Here is a 26,766-nt window from a genome sequence, read left to right on the forward strand (position 1 = left end):
GGGGCCGGGCTGGCGGGCGGCACCATGTTGGGGGGCCGGCGGGGGGGGGGAGGGGGCCGCGGCGGCGGCGGCGGTGGCGGCGGGCATGGAGCGGGGCCGCCGGGAGGGGTGAGTGCGGCCGGGGCCGGGCCGGGCCGGGAGGGGAGGGGCCCTGAGGAGCCCTGAGGGGCCGCTGCCTGTGTGGCTCGGCGGCACCTGAGGGCGGAGGGGCCGTTAGAGCCGTTACGGCCGTTACAGCCGTTAGGGCCGTTGGGCCCCCCGCGGGCGGCCCCTGCTGAGGCGCGGTGCGGGCCCGGGGCCGCCGCCCCGCCTCGGGCCCCTCCGGGCAGGGCAGGGCCGGGCCGGGCCGGGCCTCGCCCTGTCAGGAGGCAGCGCCGCCCCTCGCTGCCCGCCTCGGCCGCTCGGTGCCGGCTGCCTCTTCCTCACCGGGGCAGAACCGGGCTGGCCCCAGGCGAGCAGGCGGCTGTGGAGCCAGCGCCGCAGCCCCGCTGCCAGCTTCCAGCCAGCGCGTATAAACGGCCCCGGTGCTCTCAGGTGCGTCTGAAACGAGCCGGCGGCTCCAAAAGCTTCCCAGGGAAAAGTGCGGTTATATAAACTTTGTTCCCATACGAACCCTGCTTGAAGGGAAGTTTTTCTGTGAGGAGGATCGATGCAGCCTGGTTTCCTGTGGCCTTGCTTGCCACGTCCTACCGCGGCAATTCGTGCCTGCCTGTCCCCAGCCCCCAACAGCCCCCCTCTCCCTAGGACTGCTCCCCGTGTCCCCGCCTGCCCCCTCCTCATTGCACAGCCAGCTCTGGTGGCGGGCGGTGTTTGCCAAGTGGCCGGCCAGCTGCTGGACAGCTCGAGGGGATGCCCTGGGTTGCCCTTGGCTCCTTGAGTTTTCTGTCCTCTACCTGTTGGGTGTTTCCATAAAGCTCGAGGAGGTGATCCTCTGACAAACGTGGCAGAAATTTAGGTGATGGGTTCTAAAGTTGCTGAGGAATGTAATGGGAGCGAGGTAGACAGGTGAACAAAATGATTTTGTTTCTCTCAGTACAGGAATATCTCAGGCAGTCACTGATGTTCACAGCTACAGGCATGAATAACATGGTGGTTAAAGTGCTTGTGATCTTTCTTACTTTATCTATACTCTCATGGTCATGCAGAGATGCAGTTGTGCACGGAAAATTCAAGCGTAGGCTGTCACTAAGATTTTGCCTATAGATAGTGTGGGTTTTAACAGAAAAAGCAGACAAGTAAATGCACACGAAGCCTTGTGCACTGGGTTACTAAACTAGTCCACAAAGCAGCGTACAGAGAATGGAAGTGACAGAATGAGTCTGATGGATCTACGCAAAGCTCTGTGGGAGCCTGGCTGTAAAGACTGAAATATCGAGGCTTTTGCAGGGAGAGAAAGCAGGAGCTGTGAGGGAGCTGGCCAGAGAGGGGAGGGGAGGAAGACTGATCGATCTGGTGAGGCTGAAGTAGGCTTTGGGAAGAGGAAAATGTCACTGCTCTGTACGCTGTTTCTTCAAGGCATTTTCTGAGATATATTGGAGAGCTTTTGAAGACCTTTTCATAGGAGATCCTAAAGGGCGTAGGTGTGGTTAGGAAGAAAAAACATGAGTATAAATAAAACTTAGAGCATACTTAACCATATTTATATCGGGTTGTCATTGCTTGAACTATGATTTCTTGTGTCCTAGCGCTGAAGGAGGAAACTTTTGCCCCCACTCAGACCTTTTCTGTCACTTGGAGCACAATAAAATCAGTTTGTGTTGCATGCAAGTCTTTTTGAGATGGCAGCTCAGCTGGTCCTCTGCTAATGCTGTGGGCTGCTGACAGTAACAGGTTTTGCTGCTGTTTGTAGCAGGCAAGTTTCATGCTGCTTTTTGACCTGGGAGTAAAGTGCTGTGCTGTTGGTACTCAGTGCAAGGGGGTGTGCTTTCGTTCAGGTGCTTGTCTGCACAGTGACCCCACCGTGATATTTAGACGATGCTGGTGTTTGGGTATTGATTTGGGAGATGAGTTACTTGCTGAGAATACAGACCTAGCTGTAACAAGAGACAAAACTGATCAGGAAATAGCCTGACAAGATGTTGAAAGTCAAAAAACTTTTTGGGGGCAAACCTGGCAGTTGACTGCACTATGGAAAAGCTGTCATGGTTGTTTATTTCTGTTTTATTTTCCTAGCTGTTCTGAAGTATGGTAAGATGGCAGAGAGGGAGGTGTTTTTTTCCCTGTCTTTTTGTGACGTGGAAGTAGAGTTTGGGTGATGAAGTGACAAACTCTTTGGGTTCTGTTTTCTGTTCAATAATGGTAGCTGGCGATAGTGCTAAGCAGAATCTCGAAAAAAAAGTACTGAAACCCCACTACTTTTAGAGTTAACCTGGGCTTGGTAAGGGATCAGCGTGGCTGCACTATATGAGGAGAAGAGTGTGGGTTCTGGGGCTGTAGGTATTGGGGTTGCTCTGTTGGGTTGTTCATTCTGGTTGGAGGCTTAAAAATTGTTTGGCTTCTAGGAACTTTGGCTGTTCCTTCCCTGGTGCCTTTTTGTTTCAAGAACATCTAGGATTGTTTCATACGCCCGCTGCTCCTGTGGCCGTGATGTAGAACTGACTGGCTACTCGGCCCCTTTGCTCCTTTTATTTTTATTATTTTTTATTTTGTATTTAAGTGGGGGCACCCTTGCCTTGTCCTTTCACCCCTCTCCATGTTTGGAACTATTTCCTTTCTGGGTCTCCTTTGAGCTTATTGCTGTCCCTTATTTTGTCATTGTCCTGGGCTCTTCTGTCCTTTGCTCTGCGGAGTTCTACTCTTACCCTATTTCCCCCTTAAAACATTTTTTTTTTCTTAGTTGTTATTTCATTTATTTATGTGGCCACCCTTTCCATCTCTGTCCTTGTTTCAGGACCAGCTTCATCCTTCCTGAGCTTTCATAATCCTCCTTGCCAATCCATTGTGACAAACGCTTGTGCTTTGCTTTGGAAAGAAATTAAATTGTTCTTTTGGAAGAAATTAATTTCTTTCAGAACCGCATCAATATTTTCTTACAGCACCCGGGTGCTGTCACTCTTAACCGCCTTGAATTTGAAACAATAAAGCTGAAGTTCTTGCTCTCTGTGGTGAACTTCTTCGCGCAGGGATTGATTTTTGTTGGCTCGCTCTGTGCAGCAGCGAGCATAATGCTGGCACCTCCCGGGTACCGTGCAGGCTCTGCAGCTCGTGTGTGAAATCAATTGCGTAGCAACCTCAGGGGGGGTGGTGGTTGGGGGGGGAAAAGCAGCTGAGGACTCACGTTGGCGGCTGTCAGCAAGGACTGGGATGGGGCTCACCTGCTTGCAGTCGGGGCTCAGGCGGAATGTAAGGAGTGGTTGTATGACATGGGGAGAGGTGTTTGCTGAGGACTGGTCATTCAGTTACAGGAATTACCGAAATGTCTTAGAGCAAATATTGAATTTCTTTTGCTGACTTCTATCTCCATTGTTGAAGGCCTTCAGCCAAAATTCGTTTCAGAGCTGTCCCAAAGGATAGGCTAAGTAAATGGCCTTTGATTTAAGTGGTGGCTCCAAGTTGTATCCTTCCCTCTCCCCCTGCCCCAAAGTACTCGTGGAGAAACTTAGCATTCCTGAAACTCAGTGTAGGAAAGTGGGTGCCCAGCTTGAGCTCCCAAGATAAGAAACGTTTCTGTCCAGTGCTTTAGGCAGCCAACCCTGGCTTGTCAGGCTTTCGAAAGATGTGTGTGTATGCATCTCTCATAACAAGGAGTAATCCTTCTGAAAGGAGCCATGTTCTTCTGTGGGACTTCTGACAAACTTGGATGGATTTTAAAAATGAATGAAAGCAGATCCCAACAACCGCAGTGTTCAAAATGACAGAATTACTAGTTTTAAATAAATAAATTACGATCGGAGGGAACAGTTGTAGCTTGATCTGCCTTCCTTTCTTAGATTTAAGAATGTTATCATTATTTTGGGCTCTCTTGGGAAGATTTTTTCTTTATTTCTAAATCATAGGGCTCTCAGGTCAGCTACATCTTCCTCGTCTGTGCCTCTCATTGTCATGCTTGCAGTATGCAAATTGACATGCTGTGCGGAGAAATGCGGGCTGCCTACACAGAGCTGAGATGAACAATAATCTGTGTTAATTACCGTATAAACGTCTGTCTTGTTGTCTTTCACTGTTGGTACAAGTGCTTGTTTTCCAGTAGATTAAAGTTAATACCTCATGGTTACCTCAGGACCACAGCGCTCGGTTAAAGCCTTCTTTCACCCTATTCACTACTCTTTAGAGGGTTTTTATGTTGCTGCAAGTGGTTGCTCTTAACGTTAACCCCCTTGTTCACGTTTCACTTTTAACTCATTGCTGTGAGACTTTCACTTTCTTCCCTGCCTCTGTTGACAGGCCTTATAGAAAGTATTTAAGAGGCAAAATGTGTACCTTGGGAAAGGCCAAACTGCACTGAGCTGTCACCTAAAGGAGGGCAAAAAAAATAATCCGGTGGTAAACTGGGCAAAGAGCCACCCTCTCACAGCTTTGGAGGCTGTCACCTGTACGTTGGCTCGTGCTCAGCTTGGTGGCTATGCTGGAAAAGGTCACTGTGAAAATAAGAGCTGACAGTTGGTCACAGCATTTCCTCGTCCCTGTTGGTGGGCTTTTTGTAACGAGGTTGCTAACGGATGGCTCAGCCGCTCACCTTTGTTGTGCTGGGGTTTCGGCTGCACGTTAGGCTGCCAGCAGCACTGGGCATGGATGGAGTATGGGACCACCCCGCGGGTGGTGGTGCTGACAGCAGTGCCATTCCGTACCTGGGTAAGCTCTGTCACCGCTTGCTGCATCGTCTCCCGTTAGGGGAGCTCTCTTTGAGAGCTGCTCTCCTCGGGTTGGCTTAAAACTGGCAGAAGAAGGCGGTCGGTGGTTAGATGGGTGTGCAGCCTGGCTCACCGAACTGCCTCGCGGTATGAAAGCTGACAGTGACGCACAGGGAGCTGGGGGAGCCCCACAGCTGGCAGGGAGGGTGGGGCTGCCTTCTGCAAATTTGTTTAAGGTGCATGAAGTCATTCTTGGGCTCGCGTGTGGTTTTATACCGGTATCCTTACACCGTGGCAAACCTGCCTCTGCACTGATGACTTGCTCAAAGTCAAAGAGTGCACCTCAGCATTTGGCACAGCCTCCGTCTTCAGTGGAGGTGCAGCTCTGCAGTGCGTGCAGGTCCTCAGCACCTTTGCACCCCCAAAGACTTGTGTGAGCAGGGCACGATGTCCATGCAGGTGCTTCAGCACGGCTTCATCTTCTTCAGCCGGCTGTCATCTGTGTCTGGCTGGCAGCTTGTGGTCTCGCTGTCCTTTGGTTGCTGCTGGTAAATGAACTTAGCCTGCATGGCTTGTTTTTCCAGTGACATGATTAATAATGACTGGTTTATACGCTTATTGTTAAATCGCATGAGAAAGCTTTTCTATATTAGTCCTACCACGGCTCAGGGTGCCATTTGGGGTTTGCATGATTAGCATAGCTTGGGCAAAGAGAAATCTCTCTTGGCTCTGGGTGCTCCTCAGAGATGTGCCATACTGTCTGTTTCCACTTGGTTTTTAACTACTGTTGTTGATAGTATGGAGATAATTCCTGTCCTCATAACTGAAATAAAGTTGTTTAACTCAGTGTTATGTTGTCCTTACATGGTAAAACTTAACAGGCAAAGACTTGTTGAGGGGTGGGGCACATCTTGCAGCCCAAGGTAAATATAGAAGCACATGTGGCTTTAACTGTGTTTTGGGTGATGTTTCTGGGACTACGGTGCTAGTGTTTTATGTTTTTTCCTGTTAATTTGTTGTTGAGGTTACAGACACTTTATGTATTTTTTGTGGTTACTGGTTTTACAGTTGACTGCCTGAGATGCAGAGTTAACCACAAGAAAGTAAAGATGTCACTTTTTTTTTTTTTTGAGAATGGAGAAAAGAGGAGTCAATTACAGTGGTTGCAAATGAAATGCAATAAATTAAGTCCTTACAGCTTCAGGAACTAGGCAGTGAAACTGTTCTAGCTGCTTATTAGTGTTAGAGAATCTACCTGGGACACCTCTCTTCAGTGATGAATCCCTAGGAGACTGGAGGTCCTGGGTTCTTGTATTAATGGAGTTTGTGAAATTGGAGCCACTGACTTACACTATAATTCTCTGCAGAAGTCTCACCCGTTGTAGTTGCAGCTAGCAACACACGCTGTTGTGATTTTGGCTTCGTAGAGATGTTATCAGGCAATTTCCCCTTTCTTGTAGATCGCTTAAAGGCTACAGGGAGGCAGCAAAACACGTGGTTTAACTGAAACGCGTGGGCTTTAGGATATGAGTGTAGATAATCCAGACTTAATGTTCCAAGAACAGACTTGATTTTTCAGCTTGGTGGGATCTGTGGGAAGACAATTAAGTTTGTATTTTGTTTCCTTTTAGGAGTACCAGAAGATGCTTCAGTGGCCATCTCTCTCTTACAATGCAAGTTATGAATGAATTCATTAACTAACATCCCGCTCCTCACCCTGCTCTCCGATAGACTTCTTGGAACTCTTGGAAGCAAGAGTCAGGGGAGAAGGGTTGAAAGTCACCATGAAGCTAAAGCAGCGAGTCGTGCTCCTGGCCATCCTCCTTGTCATCTTCATCTTCACAAAAGTTTTCCTCATTGACAACTTGGACACCTCAGCTGCCAACCGGGAGGACCAGCGCGCCTTCCACCGCATGATGGCGAGCCTGCGCGTAGAGCTGGACCCCCGCCTCGACCACACGTTGCAGTCCCCCTGGGAGATTGCAGCCCAGTGGGTGGTGCCCCGGGAGGTGTATCCCGAGGAGACGCCTGAGCTAGGGGCTGTTATGCACGCCATGTCGACAAAGAAGATAATAAAAGCTGACGTGGGATACAAAGGGACACAGCTGAAAGCTTTGCTAATACTTGAAGGAGGACAGAAGGTTGTCTTCAAACCCAAGAGGTAAATATTGCCTTCAGTGACTGGGTTAATAACTGCTTTATGTATTTCTTTGTCTCCACGTTGTCGCATTAACCCAAGTTACAAATTTGCACACAAACGGAAAGGTCATTCTGTTATTTGTGAGACAATACAGAGCCTTGCTGGTCCCCTGGTAACACTAGGTTGCTGTGCCAGCTGTCTGTCAGGCTGTACGGCTTGGTGCTTGAACCAGCCTTGCTGCAGGTTAAAAGAATAATCACTGTGTTCAGTCCTCAGGGAGTGTTGGTTAAATCAACATGTTTCTGAGCAGTATCTTCGCGATTCTGGAAGTGCCTGTTCTGGCAGCATGGAGACAAGTCTTGCCTACTCTTTCTCAATTAAAACTGCCAGGAGAGAATGCAGTTCAAAAACAGGGAAGGAGGGAAAGCTCACAGTGCTCTTAGAAGTGGATCTGGATGTCTGGTGTAGCTACATGTAGGCTGTAAAAATGGCTTGGTAGGTCAGAACGAAAACTCAGGAGTTTCTTGTCTGGCAGTAGCAAGTACTGGAGGAGCAAAGTAAGAATGAGCAGGTAGGGATGTTTCCTCGGTAAGGCCTCTGTTTACAGTGATCTGAAGGGAAATTTGATGTGATTGGACATCTATGAAATCTTGAGCACATCTATAAAACTTTTTGAACTGTTCCCCTTTGGGGGAAAAGAAAGTAGGAGAAAAAGATGTAAAAAGGTGTTTTATGGGAGTGCATTGCAAATGTGAAGTGTTGTCCTCCCAGAATGAGTACATCTTTCTCCAAAGGATGTTGGACTGAGAAATTACGAAGTTTTTCTGACATGTTAACGAGTGATTAGAGGATGAGGAAAGACATCTGCCCTCCACTTCCTGAACTTGCACTCCTGTTTCTGTATGTTCAGCTACTGGCCTGGCTGGAGCTTCACTGTGGGGCCAGGCAGTGTTTAACCATGTGAACCGTTCACACAGGAGCATTGGTGGTATGGCAGGCAGCTCATCCAATATGTGCCATAACAAGTTGTGGCATTTCCATAGCGCTTTCTGTCCAAGTGAGTGCTGTAAAGAGGTTCACCAAACACTACGTTACGCTCCAATGTCCGTGCAGGCGATCCCTGACTATGCTCCATCAAGGACATGTGCTGCTGGGAATGTTTATAGGAGTGCTAGACAGTTTATAGGAGTGCCAGACAGTATGGCTGCGGCTGTCTGTTTGTGACTGCTGACTAGCTAGATGTGGAGGTAGAGTCTTGTTCTGTCATTGCAGGAGAGTCTACTTAACTTTCAGCTTTTGACCTGAAACATGTATGAAAGCTGCTGTATTAAACAACCTTTTTGAGAGAGCTCACTGGCTGGAAAAGAATGGATTCTCTTGATTTACCACCTTTGCCCTGGGAGGTGCTAGATGCCTATTGTGCATGGAAGCAAGAAGTTGATTGTGTTTTACTGATCAGTTTTAGCTCTGCAGCTTTCAAAAGGTGACCCTGCTTTCAAAAGCCTGCTGTAAGTACATGCAGAAGACCTGACTCTGAAGCTGTGTTCTTTTGGTAGCTATCTAATTTCAGAATTACTCAAAATCTAGCTTAAGATAATATGCTTAATGGTTGCTACCATTGTATGCCAGTGAAATAAAGTGCTTGTTTGGAGCTAAATTCAAATTTAGCATCTGTCAAATCTTCCTTCCAAAAACTACATAGCATCCAGCACAGGTTAATGCTTTCTTGAGCTGCCCTGCAGAGACTGACTGGTACTCAGACTGGTGAAATGTTGTCTGGCCCCAGAGATTTTCTCTGAACAGGTTTAAAACATCAAACTAGAGCCCTGTGGCTTCACGTACACTACTGCTGCTTCTGCTTGAACCCCAAGTCTGTTGAAAAATCATCCAGTTTACACAATTAGATTTATAGATGGAAATGAGAAAATAGGTAATCTAATTTGGCCTTGCTTTGTGTGTTGCATTTCACTCATTTTCTCAGTATCAATAGTGGTACTTTACGCTTCTTAAGCAGTATCTAGACCTGATTCAGGTGTCATGAACATCTGAAGTTTTTATTTGTCTCCACTATTTAATTAACATCTAATAAAAAAAAAAGCCTGACACTTCACCGTGGTATGCTGCTGCTGTTGTTGTAATGAGTGTCAATCTTTTACTTCTTGCTGTTAATTGTGTCTTTTCTTCGCCAAAAGAAAGGGACTTTCCGTATCTGTTATTCTCAGATTCACGCTTGCTGATCTTCTAACTACAAAAGATTGCATTTGACATTTCTGCCACAATATCAGATTGTATTTTCTTGTTAATCTACAATCTATTCTAACCCCCGAATCATTTGTAGAGTTGCTGCTTTCCAGTATAAATAGGCCCCCGTTCTGTAGCTGGGTCTGTGTTCTTTGTTCTTAGATGTGACTTGGCATATGGTTGAATTTGAACTCATTAGTTTGAATGGGCCCTGCTTCCCAGGCTCTTGAGACCACTGTAAATTTTTGACCTTGCCTCCTTATTTACTACTTCAGTAGTCTGTACACCATTTAATCTCACTAATTTCTCCCTCTCCCATAAGCAATCATTTTGAAAGTGACCCAGAGACCATTTAGCTTAGCAGTTATTGTACTTGTTTCTCTGAACAGCAAAACTGATGGAAATCCTGCCTGAATCACTTTTTTGATTTACTTCCATTACAGATATGCCAGGGATTATGTAGTGGAAGGAGAACCATATGCTGGCTATGACAGACACAACGCAGAAGTGGCAGCCTTTCACTTGGATAGGTATGCAACTATTGGACTACGTGGTTTTATTGTTTCTGGTAAATTCTTTCTCAGAGTGGAAGGAAAAGGAGTCCCTTGAAGAAAGCATCTCACATGTGAGATGTTTCTGACCTGCCAATATGTCACATTGAAGCCAAAAGTAAAAGTGATGTTTTTAATTTTTTGTGAAACTGCATTGCAAAGATCTGGCTAGATTCTACCATTAAGGATTTTTGTGAGATACTCGGAAAGGAGAATAAGCACTGAAACTGCTGTTATAACATATTCGGAAGGAAGAGTGAGCCAAATTTTGTGCGAGAGTCTGAACTGCCAAATGTGATAGATTAATGTCCGCTATGCTAAAAGTAAAGGTTAACGTCTAGACTTACAGTTCTAAATATGAATCGGTGCACCCTGGAGGAAAAGCAGCTATTTATCTATTAATTGTGTTCATGGGTATTGAGGTTGTGCTGTGGAGCTGAGCTGGAGGTAAAATTACCAGAAAAAAAAAAAAGAATCCAAAGTTACAGTAGATACGAAGAACAGGATGGAAAATACCGAACACTGAGTATCGATAGTTGTGAAATGTGGGTTAGAGATGCAGTTTCACCTTGAGTAATTGAGTGTAGTCTTGGTCTCCTCATTATAAGAGGATGGCATGGGCACCTTGCAGAAGACTTCTGAAGACATTTAAAGATGTTAATTCTTAGATGAAGAGATGTAAATCCTTGGTCAAGGCGATAGGTAGGGACAAATAATACAGCAGTTTACTTAATTTAAGTTTTAATCTTCCCTTATCGGTACATAAATAAGAGGCTCTTCACTGTGAGTAAATTTGTAGGTGGTTAAAGGTATTTTTGCTAATCCTAGGTCATCTGTGGAACTCATTGCACAGGTGATGGAAATTGGTTTGGTGATAACTAGTTGCATAATTCCCATCACTGTTGATGCAGTCTTCAGGCGGTGGGCCAAAACCTGTGTGTGTTAAGACAAAAAATTGTAGATCGAGCCAGATGTCTGTTGCTCATGTGTGTTTTCCAGAAAAATACAGACTGCAGTTTCCTTGAAAAAGCTGAGACCAAACGTTGTAAGACAGCAATTCAAAGCCCCATCCCAGTGTCCAACCCCGTCCTTCTCTTTCTTCCTTGTTATCTCTTTGGCTTTTTTTGGAGGCCTTTTCCTCTCTTCTTTTATATGTACCTCTGTATTCTTCAAGAACATCTAGCAAAAACTACGTGCCCATATAACATATGTGCACATTTGTTTTAATCGTGACCGTTGCAAATTTTGGCCCAGAGTGTTGTTGTTTCAAGAAGGACCCGAATCATGCTGTGTTTACCACCGGTGGGGAGGCTGTGCTACCCCAAATACTGGACTTTCAGCTGTGGGCCTGAAACTACAGGGACAGGTGTTCTGGATATGATTTCTGCATTTATCTATTTGTAATGCCTGCATTATCTCAAACTGTGCATATCTGTACTGGCTGTGAGCTTTGTTTTCTTGCATACATGGTTTGTTTAGGTAGACGTTTTGTGGAGCCCTTCCTTAGAATTATTTTATACTTATGGGACCTGCTTGTTAAATATTGAAAAAAATTAAACAACCTTGTAGCTATTAAGGAATGACTCTGCCAGTATTGCTGTGGAATGGAGGTTGTCCCTTCAAAAAAGGGACCGAGAGTCTGAGATGCAAGGACTACCAAATGGCTATCAAGCGTACATTAAGAGAGTTGGGTCTGTGGCAGACCTGAGAGTAGCACCTGGATCTCTTGATTGCAAGTCTGATGATTATTCTTCCCACCTTTTTTTTCCAGGCACTTTTCAAACATGTGGTTTTATTCTACCGTTCTAAACTCCTAGATTGTTTACTTTCAAGTGCATTTGAATTGGGCTTATACATAACATTTTATCAGATTGTAATTTCCACAAATTAGGAATGATCTTCCCAGGTGACCAGCCCAGAGGCCATATGGTTACTGCCTGAGCCTGTTCACAAGACGTGATAGATACTTCTGGCATCAGGTCTGATTTCTCAGAGTTGGAGCATGATTCATCCTGTGTTGCTCTGCTGCAAATAGTCTAATAAAGGAGTGCCACTGATGGCCTGTAAAGTAACTGAACACCCAGACACTTCAGAAAGAGGGGTTTATTTACTTGGCCTTGGAGAAGTGAGGAGGTTGCTGCAGCATTCCAGCTTTATTCCCTGGTCTCAAATCATCTTGATTTCACACAGTGGCACAGAGACAGTGTATTGTTCGGTTATGTTTAATTTAAAACTGCTGCCTGTGTTGCTAATTCTTATCCCTTCTCTTGTCATTTTGTTTGTTTGTGTGTGTTTTACCCCAAATCAGAATTCTAGGTTTCCGACGAGCTCCGCTAGTGGTTGGCCGGTTTGTGAATCTACGTACAGAGATCAAACCAGTTGCCACAGAGCAGCTTCTGGGCACCTTCATGACTGTAGGTAAGTAGATTCCATGGGTTGTGCAGCCCAGTAAAGAAAAATCTGTTTAATGGAAAAAAAAAAAGAGCTGTGGGAATCTAACACAGTTAGAGAACAGTTAAGTATCAGACAGGAAGCTGGTAAGCCTCTTTCTGTGCCAAGAGAGATCCTAACGCTTGTATAACCCCAGCTGGTGGGGGAGGAGGACTGCTTTCTCCAAGTGGTTTTTCATCTGTAATTTCTCTGTTCCAAAATGCTGCTGTTACAGATGAGTTTTCTTTTTCTTTTTTTTTTTTTTTTTTGAGTAAAAATTGTATTTTTGTCACAGGCTGTTAGAAATGTTTGTTACTAGGCCTGAAAGGAAAAGAATGGAGTTGTTTAATGCTGACACGGGTTATTTGGGATAATTTATAGAGCTGGTGCATTGGTTGGTGTTCAGTGGTGTTTGTGCCACGTCAGTCTGCTAAGTATCCATAACTGTGTCAGAACTTCCTTATGTTGTTTGCAGTCACAATGCTGGAAAGGGGACCGAATGGGAATTCCTAATGTGAGCTCCTACCAGGTGGTCATTAAGCACCAACAGGGGACTCAGCCTCCACCCTTAAATCCTTCAGGCTTTTTATAAAATACCTAATAACCACTCTTTAATTTAAAAAAAAAAAAAAAAGAGATGATTCTTTCTTCAGAATTTAGAGATGATTCTTCATTACAGCTGATCTGTGTGATGTATGTGTCTGTATTTATTTCTATATTAGAAACACTGCTGGTAATCTCACTTTCTAAGCTTGCTTAATGCTTTCAGTTATAAGTTTGAACTTTCAGAAGTGAGTAGCTTTGCCTTGCCAAACTTCTTGCATTTAGATTGGGTGTCTGCTGCAGGCAGACTTTACTTTTTCTCATTTCAGCCAAAGTAACTAAGCAGTTTTCTAGCACAAATGCTGACTTGAAAAGTGTGGCTCCAGAAATTTTTCATTGCCTTCCCTTAGGTTCCTTGGAACCCCTTGTTCTACAGAGCATAAACCAAATACATGGTCAGAACTGTGACAATTGCACTGGGGGGGAATCTCTTGTCAACACAAATTTGTCTCTGTTTCTGAAGTTTTGGAGGAAAGATGGTTCATGAATGCTCAGTACAGATTTGCTAGAGCTCTGGCTAGAATCTCAGATGCTGGACCTGCTGTAAGCCATTCATAGGAAGCGAGGTTTGCAGGGTTGTCCATGCAAATTGAGATCTGCTGGGCTGCAAGTTCAGTACTGTTAGTGATCATCTGCTTGATGTCCTCCAGCTGTCCAAGTGGGATGCTAAGAGCACAAGAGCCAGTTCTGGATGGGGGACTGCAAAGGAGTGCTGGCTGATGTGATGTGGATGATTGTGATGAGAGATTGGGACCCACGGTGTAAGGATGGAAAGTGAGAAGCACATGTTGGTGTCTGGGGAGGATGTTGGATGTAGAGCTGGAGGAAAAAGGACGGGGAATAAGAGGTGTTGCAAGGAAGTGAGACATGGTTGAAGAATGTTTTGGAAGAACATCTGTGGGAATGGAACGGGAATTGACTTGGCAGGGGTCAGGCAAAGGCAGGTTAGGAGGATGTGGCAGAAAAGGTTAAGCTAAAGAAGTTAATCCAGACTACAAAGATTATTTTACCCTACAGGCTACATAGTACTTAACAGACTAAAGGCTGCTGGGCTTCATCATTTCTCTTCTGTCAGAAGACACCAGTGAAACTTCTGACAGAGCTGCATTCTTGGGTCCTAAGAATGTTGGCTTGTTTCTCCTGTTGGGTCAGCTCAAGTAGCTGAATTGTGTGGCAAGTCTTACGACTCCAACTTTGTGTTCTGCTTAATCTTTTTTTCAGTTGTCTCTTCACAGTCAACTTTTTCAAAAAAGTGTGAAATCTGACCAGCGCGTTAAACAAGCAGTGCTAAGGTTGCAGAGTCGAGGTCCAGAGGATTAGGAAGGGATCACAAAAAACTTGGTGATCGTGCAGTGTTGTTTTTATCATGCTGAGAGATAATACAGCAGAAAATATAAATACTCTCACCTTGAAGTATTAGTCTTTAATGTTGTTTTGAATGAATGGATGTCTGTCTAATCCCTTTTGAGCCTTTCTCTCTTAGAGAGAGGAAGCATGAGGTCAAGTGCAGTGAAATGCTGTTGCAGGGGAGGCTCTGCTGCAGCAGCATGCTCCTGAGTTTCAGTTGTCATCCTTCAAATTAAGTTCTACTCTATTTTTATTTATTTTTAAGGTAATAATACTTGCTTCTATGGAAAGTGCTACTATTGTCGGGAAACAGAACCAGCTTGTGCAGATGGGGACATCATGGAGGGGTCGGTGACTCTGTGGCTACCAGATGTCTGGCCTCTTCAGAAGCATCGGCACCCTTGGGGTAGGACTTACCGTGAAGGCAAACTTGCCAGGTATGAGATCGTGACAGGGTTAATCTTTGTACGTGATAATCTGTACTAGAATTGTCCTCACAATACAGTGGCTAATTTAAAGGGGCAAGTCTTCTCTAAACCCAGAGTTTGCCAACAGCTTTCTTGATACAACAGTAGAAGTCAAAAAGTCTAGTGTGTGATTTAAATGAAAATGAGCAAGAAAGAAATCTTCATTGTTTTCGACAATGCTAAGAGCTGTCCTTCTTTTTCTTGCCTGGTACATTAACTCCACCATGCTCCAAGCTCTGAAAATGCAAGATTCCTGTGCTCCTCCTTTTGATACCATCAGTGCTTGGGGACCACGCATCTGAAGAATGCTTTTGTAGGAGGGTACACGTGGGATCTAGGGTCTTGTACAAAGACGTAGCATGTCAGAATGTTTGGGTTGAAGATGTCTTTGTCATGACCAGAGCAAATGGTTTGGACCTTAGTAATTTTTTCCAAATTTGTATCCTGGACAAGTGATTAGAAAGAGATTTTTAGTCTTTGATCTAAGATTTCCATTGATTTCCAGTAATGTAGTCGTTCTTAGTTTCATCCAAAAGCTTCACTGAATTATTTTAGAGCATTAAATGTATAGCTTGATTTTTGAGCAGTAGACGTTATCTCCTTTTCAGCAGGTCAGAAGCAGCTGAATTTAGAACATGGTCAATGTTCTAAAAAAAAGTCAAACTGACTGAATTTTGTGGAGGTGTGTTCTTTTTTTTTTGAAGGACTGTTTTTCATTGTACACTGCCTGCTTATGTAGGAGTTTTCCCTGATACCTACGCTGACTTGATTGACATACATTGTATTTTAAACTTATGCTCAGATGGGATTGCATGGTCCTGTTTTGCACCTTAGTGTGTTGCACTTCTGACTTCTATGGCATCAGGAGAATTAAAAGGTCTAGATGCCTTGCTCTCCTTTTTCTGTGTCAGATAATCATGGAAAAATAACTGTAGGCATTTTCCTCCCAGTCTCGCTATTTCTACTCTGCCCTGAGTTGGCCTTTTGAACATAAATTGTCTAGTATCATTAGTCTACATAATTTTTAATGGAAACGTGATAGATAAAATTCCTCACCTTTGAAGTCTTAGGCTAATATGATATTAAGGATCAGAAATAAATGTCAGAGAAAGATCTGTCTTGAAAGACTGAATGAAAAATGAGAAGAGCACATAGTATATCTGAAAAATTGTTCCAAGAATATTAAGTACTGATCTAAAGTAAAATAAGAGAAAGAAAAACAGTAGAGGGAGAGAGAGATATAGCATAAAGGAAGTGTATCAAGTACGAGGAAGAGCACATTCTGAGACTTCTGCCTTGTGGGTTTGTGCTCTAAGTTAAATGCAGGTTTGACCTGGATGCAAAAGAAAGGGGAAACTAGAGATTTGTTAACCAAAACACTGAGAAGATAAAATTTTGCCACTCTGATTTGGATAACTGGAGGAAAGATGGGATATTGGAGCTTGGAGTCCAGATCTCTAGAAGATGAGGTGGGGCATGTGACAGTTCTAGTAGTTAAGCTCTTATCTTTTTCTCTGCTTTTATTACTGTGTGTGATTTTGAGCATATCAGTGAGTTTCTCCAGCTTTTATTTCCTCTATTTCTCTTTTCCAATTCACAGATGGTTTAAGGCATTTCCAAGTTAACTGCTATTTTGCAGAGGATTGTTTCAGTCCTTACATGGAAGATGTTATAGAAGTACTTTTTATTTAAGTAGACAGATGGAAAGGATATACGCCAAAGATCTGGCTGATTTGGTGGTGGTGGTGAATAGCTTTGAAAACTGTAAAGAAGAAAATGAGAAAAATTTAAAATCCTAGCTTTGGAGAATTGAGACATGACAACTATGTTGTAAGACTGCAGGTACATGCATAGGCTATGTGTATAAGAAGAGGAAAGAAAAGAGAAGCTTGAAATCTTGCCAGTGGAGAAGAAGGTGAGAGACTCCAAAAGGAAAATGGGGAGGAAAGAAGCAACTGTGAGTGGAAGAGAATGAACACGTGGGGCACTTAAGCCAGTGGAAGACATTAGTAACCACAATGAGGTTATTTACAGTAGGCAGAAAAAAAGGATCAGAGGGTTGCTGGAAAGCAAGACTGGTGGCAGCTGATCAAGGCAGTAGAAACAGACTTGATACTCAAAGTCCTTAGTTAGAAAATGAGGGGAGGAGAGTCACAATGGACATCTTGCAGTGAGGCAGCCCAACCACGGTTGCCTTGTGAGCAGGAATTAAGCAAACTCTGACCTTTTCTGCAGGAAGATGGTGTGTAACCTTGTACTAAAACTATAGCTCCATACTCTAGGGTGTTAATACAGGTTTTACTCTTCTAATAAAACATTTTTGTACAGCTCTTTCTTTTTTATAGAGCCTTGATTGCTGCATTTAACTTTTCTTTAAGCACTGATAGTTGAGTAGAGGGACTACTTTAAGTACTTGCGGTGTGAGCGTTCCTTGAAGATTTGGTTTGGTTTCTTTTGGTGGCCTGCAGGTGGGAGTATGATGATAGCTATTGTGATGCTGTGAAGAAGACTTCACCTTACGACTCTGGTCCCCGTCTGCTTGATATCATTGACACCGCAATATTTGACTATTTGATTGGGAACGCTGACCGGCATCACTACGAGAGTTTTCAGGATGATGAAGGAGCCAGTATGCTCATCCTTCTGGATAACGCCAAAAGGTGAGGCAAAGGGAAATCCTGGTGGTCAGGCCTCGGTAGGCATGAGGGCACACATTATCTGCTCTGTCTCTGTTTTCTTTCTTTCTGTCACTTTTCCATTAGTACATTTTTGCTAAAAATTATTAGGAATTACTCACCAAACATTAGGGGCTTTCAAGGGCTGTTGTACTTACTCCATGGTCTAGATACATAGCTGTGCCTGCTTTGGGCTAAGTCTTCATCAAACTACAGAAACTCCCAAATTAGGCCAGTACAATTTGTTTATCAAAAGCAGCTTGTAAACGTTTATGTGTTTCTCCTCCTACCACAGATCTGCCCCCAGAGTTGTACTCATTTAAGTGGTAGAAGATTGTAATTTTCTAGGATTTACTATTTACTAGCAAGTGTTAGTGAGTGCCATGGTACAAGTAGATACCTTCAAGATGTCATTCTGAATGATTTGGCATTCTGTGCCTTCTCGATGTGTCTACTATAGCAATAAAAGTATTAAAGTTTAAAAAAAAAAGAGCAAAATAAGACGATGTGAGTGTCCTAGGTGCTTACTGCTGGGATCCACCAGCCACTGAAGTCTGGTAATATCTGTGACAGGTGAGGAAAAAACATAGAAGTGTGATAAGGTGATTAGTAATGCTATTTTTTGCAGAACCACGCACTTGAAAATACTTAAGGGACTTTAAGTAATTTTAGATAGTAACTATTGTCAAGAAAAAAAAAAAAGAAACATGTAGTAACTGGGAGGAACTGATGAGAAGTCCTTCTTGAGGTCAACTTTTGTTGTCAGATGAGGCAATCGCAGACAAAAGGACTGACTGAGTGAAGAACTCACTGAGAGCAGCCCTGCAGAGAAGGACTTGGGGGTGTGGTAGAAGAAAAAAGCTCGACGTGAGCCAGCAGGGTGTGCTTGCAGCCCAGAAGGGCAACTGTGTCCTGGGCTGCATCACCAGAGGGGTGGGCAGCAGGAGAGGGAGGGGATTGTCACCCTCTGCTCCGCCCTGGTGAGGCTCCACCTGGAGCCCTCTGTCTGGGTCTGGGGCCCTCAGCACCAGAAGGATGTGGAGGTGTTAGAGGGGGTCCAGAGGAAGCCATAAGGATGATCAGAGGCTGGAGCACCTCTCCTATGAAGAAAGGCTGAGAGAGCTGTGTGTATTCAGCCAGAAGAAGAGAAGGCTTCAGGGTGACCTCATTGCAGCTTCTCAGTACTTAGAGGGGGCTTATTAAAAAGATGGAGAGTGACTTTTTGCTCAGGCGGACAAAGACAGGACAAGGAGCAACAGATTTAAACTAAAAGAGGGGAGATTTAAATTATGTGTTAGGAGGAAATTCTTCACTCAGAGGGTGGTGAGGCACTGCAACAGGCTGCCCAGAGAAGTTGTGGATGTCCTCGAGGTGTTCAAGGCCAGGTTAGATGAGGCCCTGAGCAACCTGATGTAGTGGGTGGTGTCCCTGCCTATGGCAGGGGGTTGGAACTGGATTTTTTTTTTTTTTTACGATTTTACAAAAACTGGAAAAAAAAAAAAAAAAAAAGCATGTATGTAGTTGAAGGCTAAAATACTATGAAATTCTTTTGGCAGGCCTCCCTTAGAAACTGTGATCATGAAGCGTTAAGCTTGATCACCTTGTATATTGAACCATTGATCTAAACTTGGACATCTAAAATATTATAGGGCTAATGTTTCATTCATTCCCTGCCCAGCTGTGTCAGAAAGGCAAGACTCATGCTCTGTGTCCAGAATACCAATTATTCCTTTCCCTCACTTTGCAAGATGAGCCCAATTTCCTAACTCCTCTGAAGTTTGTTTCTAAGGTGCCTTGGTCTGATAAAGAACTAGGTACGCTGGTGTTGCTTCCATTTATCTGGTACATTAACTGATGCTGTTGAGAGTTATATCTGTAATTGGTCATGGCCTGTTTATGTTTTAATTTAAATGATTTAAGCTCTTGGAGCATTAAAGTGCCTCGTATTGATTTTTGAATTCTTTACAAGTCTGTTGATGATGAGAACAACATTAAGTGTTCAACTGCTTCACTTTTTTTTTTTTTTTTTTTTTAATTTTGCTTTTCAGCTTTGGAAACCCTGCCCTGGATGAAAGAAGCATTCTAGCTCCTCTTTATCAGTGCTGCATGTAAGTGAAATTCAGGGATGCTGTTCACATGGCTTATGAAATTTCTGTTCTTAGATTTGCGATACAATTAAGTTTGAAGCCTTCTGGCAACCTGAAAATACTCACTCAGGTACACAGTACTTTCTTTTTTTTGAAGTACTGTGTGTGTTTGATGTACTGTCAGTGCTCAAGAAGCTCAGAAATACATTTTTATTAAGGTAGTAAATCAGATGGTAGACTATAGGAAGTAGTCTCACCTCCAGGTCACTGGTCAAATCTATTCTGAGTCAGTATGACAGATACTTTGCATCTGCAGCTGTCTCCATCCAGCTTCTGCTGAATAAAAGTTCACATCACGGCTTGAGTTCTCCCTGACAGAAGCTAAGGACTCTACGTGTCTGGCAACTTAACTACCTGCATTTCCAAGTGTTCCTTCTCAACTGGACTATAGCACTGCTCAGGGTGTGGCTTTCAAAGAGAGGTTTGTAGTTTTTTGCAGGATTTGGTTTTCATTTTGGCCTTGTGAGCTGTGTTTTTTGCTCATTTTATTTTTATTGCCTGCAAGCTGTTGATTTCTGTTTTCTGTGGCCCCTTTCTCACCAGGACCTTGCTACTTCTCATTAACAAGTAAATACAAATACCAGGAAGAAAATTACTGATAAATCTATTTCCTGCATCTGTTACTTCAAGATAACATAAACTCCTTTAAACCTTCCAAAATAAGCATCTAGCTGAGAGTTCCTTGAGCCTGTCCTTGGAGGGTTCTGTCTCATGAACTCCTCAGCCTGGAAAAAAGTCTGGGAGACCTGGGAACTCTGCAGAAAGTCTGAGTTCTCGCCCTACTGCTTGCTCCAAGCAAGGCTCTATGCATGCTACAGTACACCTGACCTACATTTTGCAACGTTTTTGCAGAAGCCACATGGAGAACAATTAAATTAATTGATTTTTAAATTCTTTAGTTTTCCTGTATTAATTTTGAATGCATTTTTAATTTCCTGTTTTGTGAGGATCTTTTGGAGTCTTCCTCATCTACATTCTCCCAAATGTAACCAGAAGAGATGTTTATGTAATGGACTCTGCAGTTCTCTGCTTTTCAGATATCCTTTCTTTGTGATACCAGGCACACTTCATATAAGAAGAAATAAGTTTTAACTATTGGTTTATTACAATACTTGCTTTCATTGCTTGTTTCTCTTGCTTTCATTGCTTGTTTCTTTGGAGGCCCTCAAAAGCAAGGAGTTTAGACTAGTGGTTCTAAGACACAAAAAGTGGAGGGTAAATCCCAAGAGACTTCACAGAAAAGACTACTTGGATACTCTAACATGACAAAGCTAATGGCAATTGAAGCAGAAAGATCACTGACACTCACTTTCTGTGGAAGTTCAGTTGAGTGACTTGTGTCTGTTGTGATTAACTATTGGTCAGATACACTCTTCCTGAGGTAAGGTGAGTTTTGTTTTTGCATTAACAGACAGACTGTGTATTTTCTTTCTGTTCTGAACTTTGTTCAGAATGCCTCAGGGCTAAAAAAAAGTTCCTTGCTAGGAGCTGCAAGTGTTTCTGTATAACATAAGAATTATGCTGTGGTTATAACTGGCCCCCACCCCTCCCCAAACCATTTTTGTGATAAACTCCTTTCTGTTTAGATAAAGTCACGATGTTACAGGCTCCTTCCAGAGGCTGGCTTTTTGTATTGCTGACAGGACTTTAGCCGGACAGTGGTATGATGATGTGTTTGTTTTTCTTCTGCAGCATCCGGGTTTCTACCTGGAACAGACTCAATTACCTGAAGAATGGAGTACTGAAGTCTGCCTTAAAAACTGCCATGTCGCATGACCCCATCTCACCAGTGCTTTCTGACCCTCATCTGGATGCCCTAGACCAGCGGCTTCTCAGCATTCTGGCTACAGTGAAGCAGTGCACAGACCAGTTTGGGCCAGATGTTGTGCTGGTGGAAGACAGGATGACACTGTCTCATTTGTAATTGTAGTGGAACACAGATGAAACTCCTTTTTTTTAAAAAACAAACAAACAAAAAAAAAGCGATAGAAAAACAGCACAATCAGTTCTGACAGGCTGTGGCCACGATGGACTGAAATGAACAGGAAGCTTCCGAGCCAGAGAAACAGAGGTGACGCTGGCTTTTACCGTGGGCTGACAGCAGTGAGAGGTGGGAAGTTTGAGCCTTGGATGGCTCGGTACCTGTAGTGGCATCTCGGCCATCGCGGTGTGTCCATTGCCGGCAGTGGACGTTGCACTGGATGAAAATGGCTCCTGGTGTTGGTGGAAGCATGTGGAATACAGACACTAAGTTGTGGACTGGTTCTAGAGGGGTGAAATGGAGGTGAACAGTACGGTCCTCTCCCCTTCTCTTCCCCACATACGGTTGTGTGAGTTTTGTCTGATTCAGGGTTGTATGTAATCAGCTGTGAGCTGGTTAGGCATTTTACTGCTTCTTTAGAGAATGAGGAAGTGGTGAATAAAATAATTACTAGACTGAAGAGTTGCGCCCCTACCCCGGGGGGTGGGATGTTCTTCTGAATGCCATTAGGGGTGGGAGAGGGGACCTTTGCTGCTCAGCTGCCCTCTCCTCGATAAAAAGCTGAGAAAGGGGGCTGCCTCACTTGTGATAAAGGTTTAGTGTTATCACTGAAGTCCTATCAAAGATTTATCCACAGGGTTGAAAATTTAAAGGAGGACAGGGTGGTTATATAGCACTTGATAGTTAAGGGGTTAAAGTAAGTTTCCACATGTCCTGTCACTCTTTTCCGTTAGTAGGGAACCTGGTCTGAGTTGAGGAACTCTCTTTGCAGTCCTGTGTCTGTGTTAACCAAATTTTTGTTATGTTGTAGCTGAGGAGGAGGACAGAATCTGTCCTTGGAAACAGGTTCCATTTAGCGAGGTCCTGCTGCTTACTGTATGCCCCTTTTAATTTGGAGAATCTGGATGTGTTGCTGGACTTCCCCAGTAACCAACAGCTGTGGACAAGGCCCTGAAGAGTGGAGAGAACCCTGAGCTGTGCTCTTTCCTCATCATCTCCCACAGAGAGAGCTTCATGCTGCTTGATGCTACAGTCACAGCTCAGTGCTGCCGTTGTGTGGAATGCCAGCAGTTTTTCAGTCCGACCTTCTACCTGACCTGTCTTGCGGCTTTGAGCATTTCCAGTAAGTTTTTCTGCCTTGCTGCTTCCTGCAGCCCCCACTGGGATGCTCTGATGGAGCTGGGTGTTCATCCTGGTGTCTTCACTCCTAATGGCTTCGCCATAAGGTGAGGAAAGGTCTGTGCAAGTTGGCCTTTTGGGGTGGCCTCACAGCACTCGTCTGTGCTAATCCTGTCATCCTTCAGCACTGCGTCAGTCTGCACTGCAGACAAGCTTGTGGCCGTGAAACTTGTCACATTCGTGGTAGGTCTGAATCTGTCTCCAGAAGGGGAAGCACTTTCTTCAGCAGGTTTCCAATTTTAAAGACTTTACATCAATTTTCAGTTCACACAGTATGGTCCTTATAAGTAAGGGAACATATCACTTCCCAAAGTGATTATATCTTATTGGACTTGTGAGCCAGAGCAGCAAAACGTCAGTTTAAGCCCTTTTCCTTGACGTGTCTGTCAAAATCTTTCCACCTCTGCAGCAGTGTGGCAGGCAGACGAAATGAAGAGCTGTTTACTGGTGCTTGCAGCTGCTGCCATACCTGATCAAAGAGGTGTGAGTGAAAGAGGTTATTTTAAAATGTAGTTTTATTTTGTTGATGTCTTTTTGTCATTTTCTGAGCAGAATATCTTGAAAGTAGAATGCAGCTGTTCTCCTGAAATGGGCTTTTATGTTCTAGATGTCTTTTGGACTTGGCTACATCACAGACTCACTCCACAGTCAGGACTGGAGCCAGAGTTATTTATTGGTGTTGCTAGTCAGGACCAATGCACAGACAGCTTTTTGGACACTGGTGTTAAGCTGGTGCCTCTGTGGCTGTACTGGATAATATAACAGAAGCTTAAGGAAGCCGTGGTCCTTGGTGCGTTTAACCCGTGTGGATGGTGCCTGGTGGGTGCCCTTAGTGCAGCACCAAGTGCCCTGGGCTGACACATTGTGTAGCCTGCAGCCACATCTCACTGGCTGGGAGGTACTGTGAGTAGCAGGAGGTGAGTGAATGCTTTTGTTCTGAAGCAGAATAGGTCCACACTAAGCCATTTTGGCATAAACTTGTTTCCCAAAAAGTTCAAGGTGATTTACGTGAGAGGGGAGACCGAAGCACATGAGAGCGGCTTGAAGTATTTTTTTTTTTTTTTTTTTTTCTCTGAGCAAAATCATGAGCACTTAATATTTTGGGAAGGGTCTGTGGAAATTTGAAGATCAGATTTGTATTTCAGCACTGCTGATGATTCACATTTGACTCAGTTACAAATTCTAAAAAACCCTCTGTCTTTATGAAATGAAATTCATGTTCAAGGCTTATGCTTTGCTTGTTTATGGGCTTTTAAGCTGAACCTTGCAGTCAGATCCGATCTGGGGATAAGTTTTCCTTCAGTATGAATGTCAAAGAATTAAAGTACTGTACTGGTTTAGTTGTAAACAAAGGGCATGAAGTCAAGCATCATCATTTAGGAGGAAGCAGGAAATAGGTGCTTTTTTCCTTCTTTTCTTTTTGTTTTATTTTGGTCATATTGACTCTTGTGGTCACTGGAGCTTGGTGTCCTGCAGCAGGAAAAAAGAATCAATTCCTCTCTTACCCAGAATCAGGAAGATCCAATTTTGGCATTGTAATCATTGGTGTTTTGGCAGAGATTGTTGTTTCGCTTTAATATGGAACCCTGAGAATTTTAAAGTCAGTCGTAACCATTGCAAAGGAAATAAGAAGCAACATCCAGATGCAAAACGGAGTCTGCTTGAACCTCTAAAAAATGTTGTGGTTTGTGAGGCAGGTGCTATGCTGTCTGTTGATGAGGTTTTCATGACACTTCTAATTCTTGTTCACTGTGCACACTGTAATTCGCTGGCTCCAGATGTTACAAAATGGTTATGTTGTGGATATTAGTAATATCAGAGCGCTTGAAGCACAGAAATCAAGAACTAATTAAAAAGAGAGCATCATCAGCCATCTGCTATTTATCTCCTCCTTCCGAAGGCAGCAGTCAGGCTGGAGGAAACACTGAAATCAGCTCCTCTTCCAGCAGCTAATGAACTGGAGTGTGTCTTGCCAAACAAACTTCAACTGCAAAATAATAATTTATTAAGAAGGTAATTTATTTGCTGCGGCAGCTGGAGCAAGATGCTTGAAACAGACACCCCTGTTGGAGCTGTCAGAGGATTGCCCCTGGGAGCAGCTGCACAAATGAAGGTTGCTAATAAGAAAACGGAATGCAATCATGACTTTCTACTTGTATCCCCCAGGGTCAAATCCCACATAAAGCAACATTGTGTGAATAAAGATTTTAATAAAGCAACGCTGATGGATTGTTTAAGTTTCTCTCCATGCCTTCCCCCTCTCCCCATTTCCTACATTTGCTGGATTGAACGTTTGAATCGTTTTGCTACTGGTGTTTCCCAGTTATTCCTTCACTGATGCTTACCGATGGCATTTGTTCCAGGGATGTATTTATTTTCAAGAACGGGATCAAATGCGCAGCTTGGTTGCGAGAGCTTTGCTGGTAAGGCAGGATGTGTTCAAGAAGAGTGTACCAAAGTGATGCTAACAAAACACAGCCAGGCTTAAATGGTCTCCAGAGAGCAAATCTATTTGGCTTTGTAGCGTGCATCCCAGGGCCCTGCATCTGCCAAACACCTAGGCTGATTTCTTGCTTGTGTCCCAGTAGGCTGGCTCGTTGTACGGTGTATTCACTTGGCAAAAGGTATGTATATAAATTGGCAAGTGTTTGTGGTTGGCTTTTCTAAGCTTTTATTGAAGCCTTGTTATGAGACACGGCAAATAAACAGCCATCAAAGACCTGTTCCCACAGAGCATGGAGATCTCATCTTGCTGGATCGGAGCTTGTTTTTGCAATAACCTGCTGCACTGAGCTTTTCAGAGGTCAAGGTGACTCTCGCAGCTCTGAACGTCAGGCATCTGGAAGCAAAGGAAGCCGCTGGTTGCTGCTGTGGCCTTGAGATGACTTCGGGACGAGCTGCCGGCCTCGTGTGGCTCTGGGGACCGGCACACCGTGAAACCACCGAGTCACCGTGCTCATGGAAATGTGGGAACGCTCTGAGCTGGCCTGCACCATCAGAATGGTGTCAGTACGTGGCCAGGAGCTCTGTTTTTTCTTAAACTGATTTCTCTGTTGGAAGCACCCTGCTGCGTAACAGGGTGAGAGTTTATGTAACCATAAAGCTTGAAATGTTTCTGATTATAAAATGAACATTGGCTTTACAGAATACGAAGAAACAACTTCAAGCCAGTGGAAAAGAACGTGGTTTTGAAAACCAGCTCTCTTCCTGAATTTCCTTCAGATTGCTTTCCCTACAATTTTTTGATTCTAAAAAGTAGAAAGGAAAAGAAATTTGTGGCATGTGTGGCATTGGTGCTCTGTTTTTTCTTTGCAGCCTCAATATTTTTAGGAGACTGGGGGTAGAACTTGGTGGGAGAAAAAGAGGGAGAGAGATCCCCCAATCTCCTTTATTCCACGTCTTTATTTTATTTGCTGATCTAATCCTTGTCTGCATTATGCTGAGCTGCTGGAGAGGCTCTCCTCCTGCTGCCTTCTGTCAGAGTTCATCTGTGGAAGCGTAGCAGGAATTACTGTGTGGAAACTGAGAAAAACCGTAAAAGGGTGGATGCACAGCGTTTCCCCTTTAGCTGATACAGCTGTAGCTTAAAATCCCAGACTGCAAGGTGCCCTCTGTCTGCTTGTCAGAGGTGCTGAATAAGCCAGGCATCTCCACATTTTTTGCAGTACTGATTTTTCTTTCTCTTTAGATGATACCTGCAGTCAGACCCAACCTGACCCGAGATCATGGATTTTTAATCAGATGGATGCTGTTCGCCTGGACTGCTTTGGAATAACTGTTACATTATGTCTGGGGCTGTGCAGCCCCCTGCAGCTTCCTGTGAGACTGCCAGCTGAAGACCAGCAAATACTATAGCAAGAGCTTGAGATTCAGCAGAGGAAGGAAAAAAAAAAATAGAGATGTAGTCCCAGCAAGCTGCACTAGGGCACTGCCTGTCTGCTGTGCTTCCCAGCCTGTCCTTCCTAGCCAGGTATGAGTGAGTTCTTCCCTTGCAGAGCACCAGGGTCTCTTCCGCCCTTCTACACCTTCCTATCTAGTCCTTGGGCATAATTTCTTGCCTGAGGTCCTGCAAAGGGGTTTGAATTATTAAGGATTCTGGATTTTTTTTATGTTACTTTTTTTTCCTTCAGTTCCTTGTTAACCTCAGCCTGGTCATCAGGATGTAGTTGGCAGGTTACTGAAAAACGACTTTCATTTTCCTCTCTAGCTCTCGCA

The 26,766-nt window shown here is 44.0% G+C and overlaps 1 protein-coding gene across 3 annotated transcripts; it reads left to right on the forward strand.

Moving 5' to 3' along the window:
• Positions 1-24,770, forward strand: FAM20B (FAM20B glycosaminoglycan xylosylkinase). 3 transcript variants are annotated; one of them, XM_068690585.1, is made up of 8 exons: positions 1-108; positions 6,422-6,951; positions 9,615-9,701; positions 12,031-12,140; positions 14,368-14,539; positions 17,038-17,229; positions 19,293-19,352; positions 21,084-24,770. In XM_068690585.1, the coding sequence occupies exons 2-8, from the start codon at positions 6,575-6,577 to the stop codon at positions 21,313-21,315; spliced, it is 1,230 nt and encodes a 409-aa protein (XP_068546686.1). In that variant the 5' UTR covers positions 1-108; positions 6,422-6,574; the 3' UTR covers positions 21,316-24,770. The 3 variants fall into 3 exon arrangements, with proteins under 3 accessions (XP_068546686.1, XP_068546688.1, XP_068546687.1); XM_068690587.1 differs by lacking the exon at positions 21,084-24,770 and adding an exon at positions 19,648-21,077; XM_068690586.1 differs by lacking the exon at positions 1-108 and adding an exon at positions 240-534.
• Positions 24,771-26,766: the final 1,996 nt, after the last annotated feature.

The sequence above is a fragment of the Anas acuta genome, chromosome 8, assembly GCF_963932015.1.
Source record: "Anas acuta chromosome 8, bAnaAcu1.1, whole genome shotgun sequence".
NCBI lineage: Eukaryota > Metazoa > Chordata > Aves > Anseriformes > Anatidae > Anas > Anas acuta.

Bases quoted from the DNA above. Each gene is read 5' to 3' on its own strand.
- FAM20B (XM_068690585.1), top strand. From the start codon at position 6,575: ATGAAGCTAAAGCAGCGAGTCGTGCTCCTGGCCATCCTCCTTGTCATC. The intron at 12,141-14,367 runs GTAAGTAGATTC...TTTATTTTTAAG, and splicing joins GGGCACCTTCATGACTGTAG to GTAATAATACTTGCTTCTAT. The intron at 14,540-17,037 runs GTATGAGATCGT...GGTGGCCTGCAG, and splicing joins CGTGAAGGCAAACTTGCCAG to GTGGGAGTATGATGATAGCT.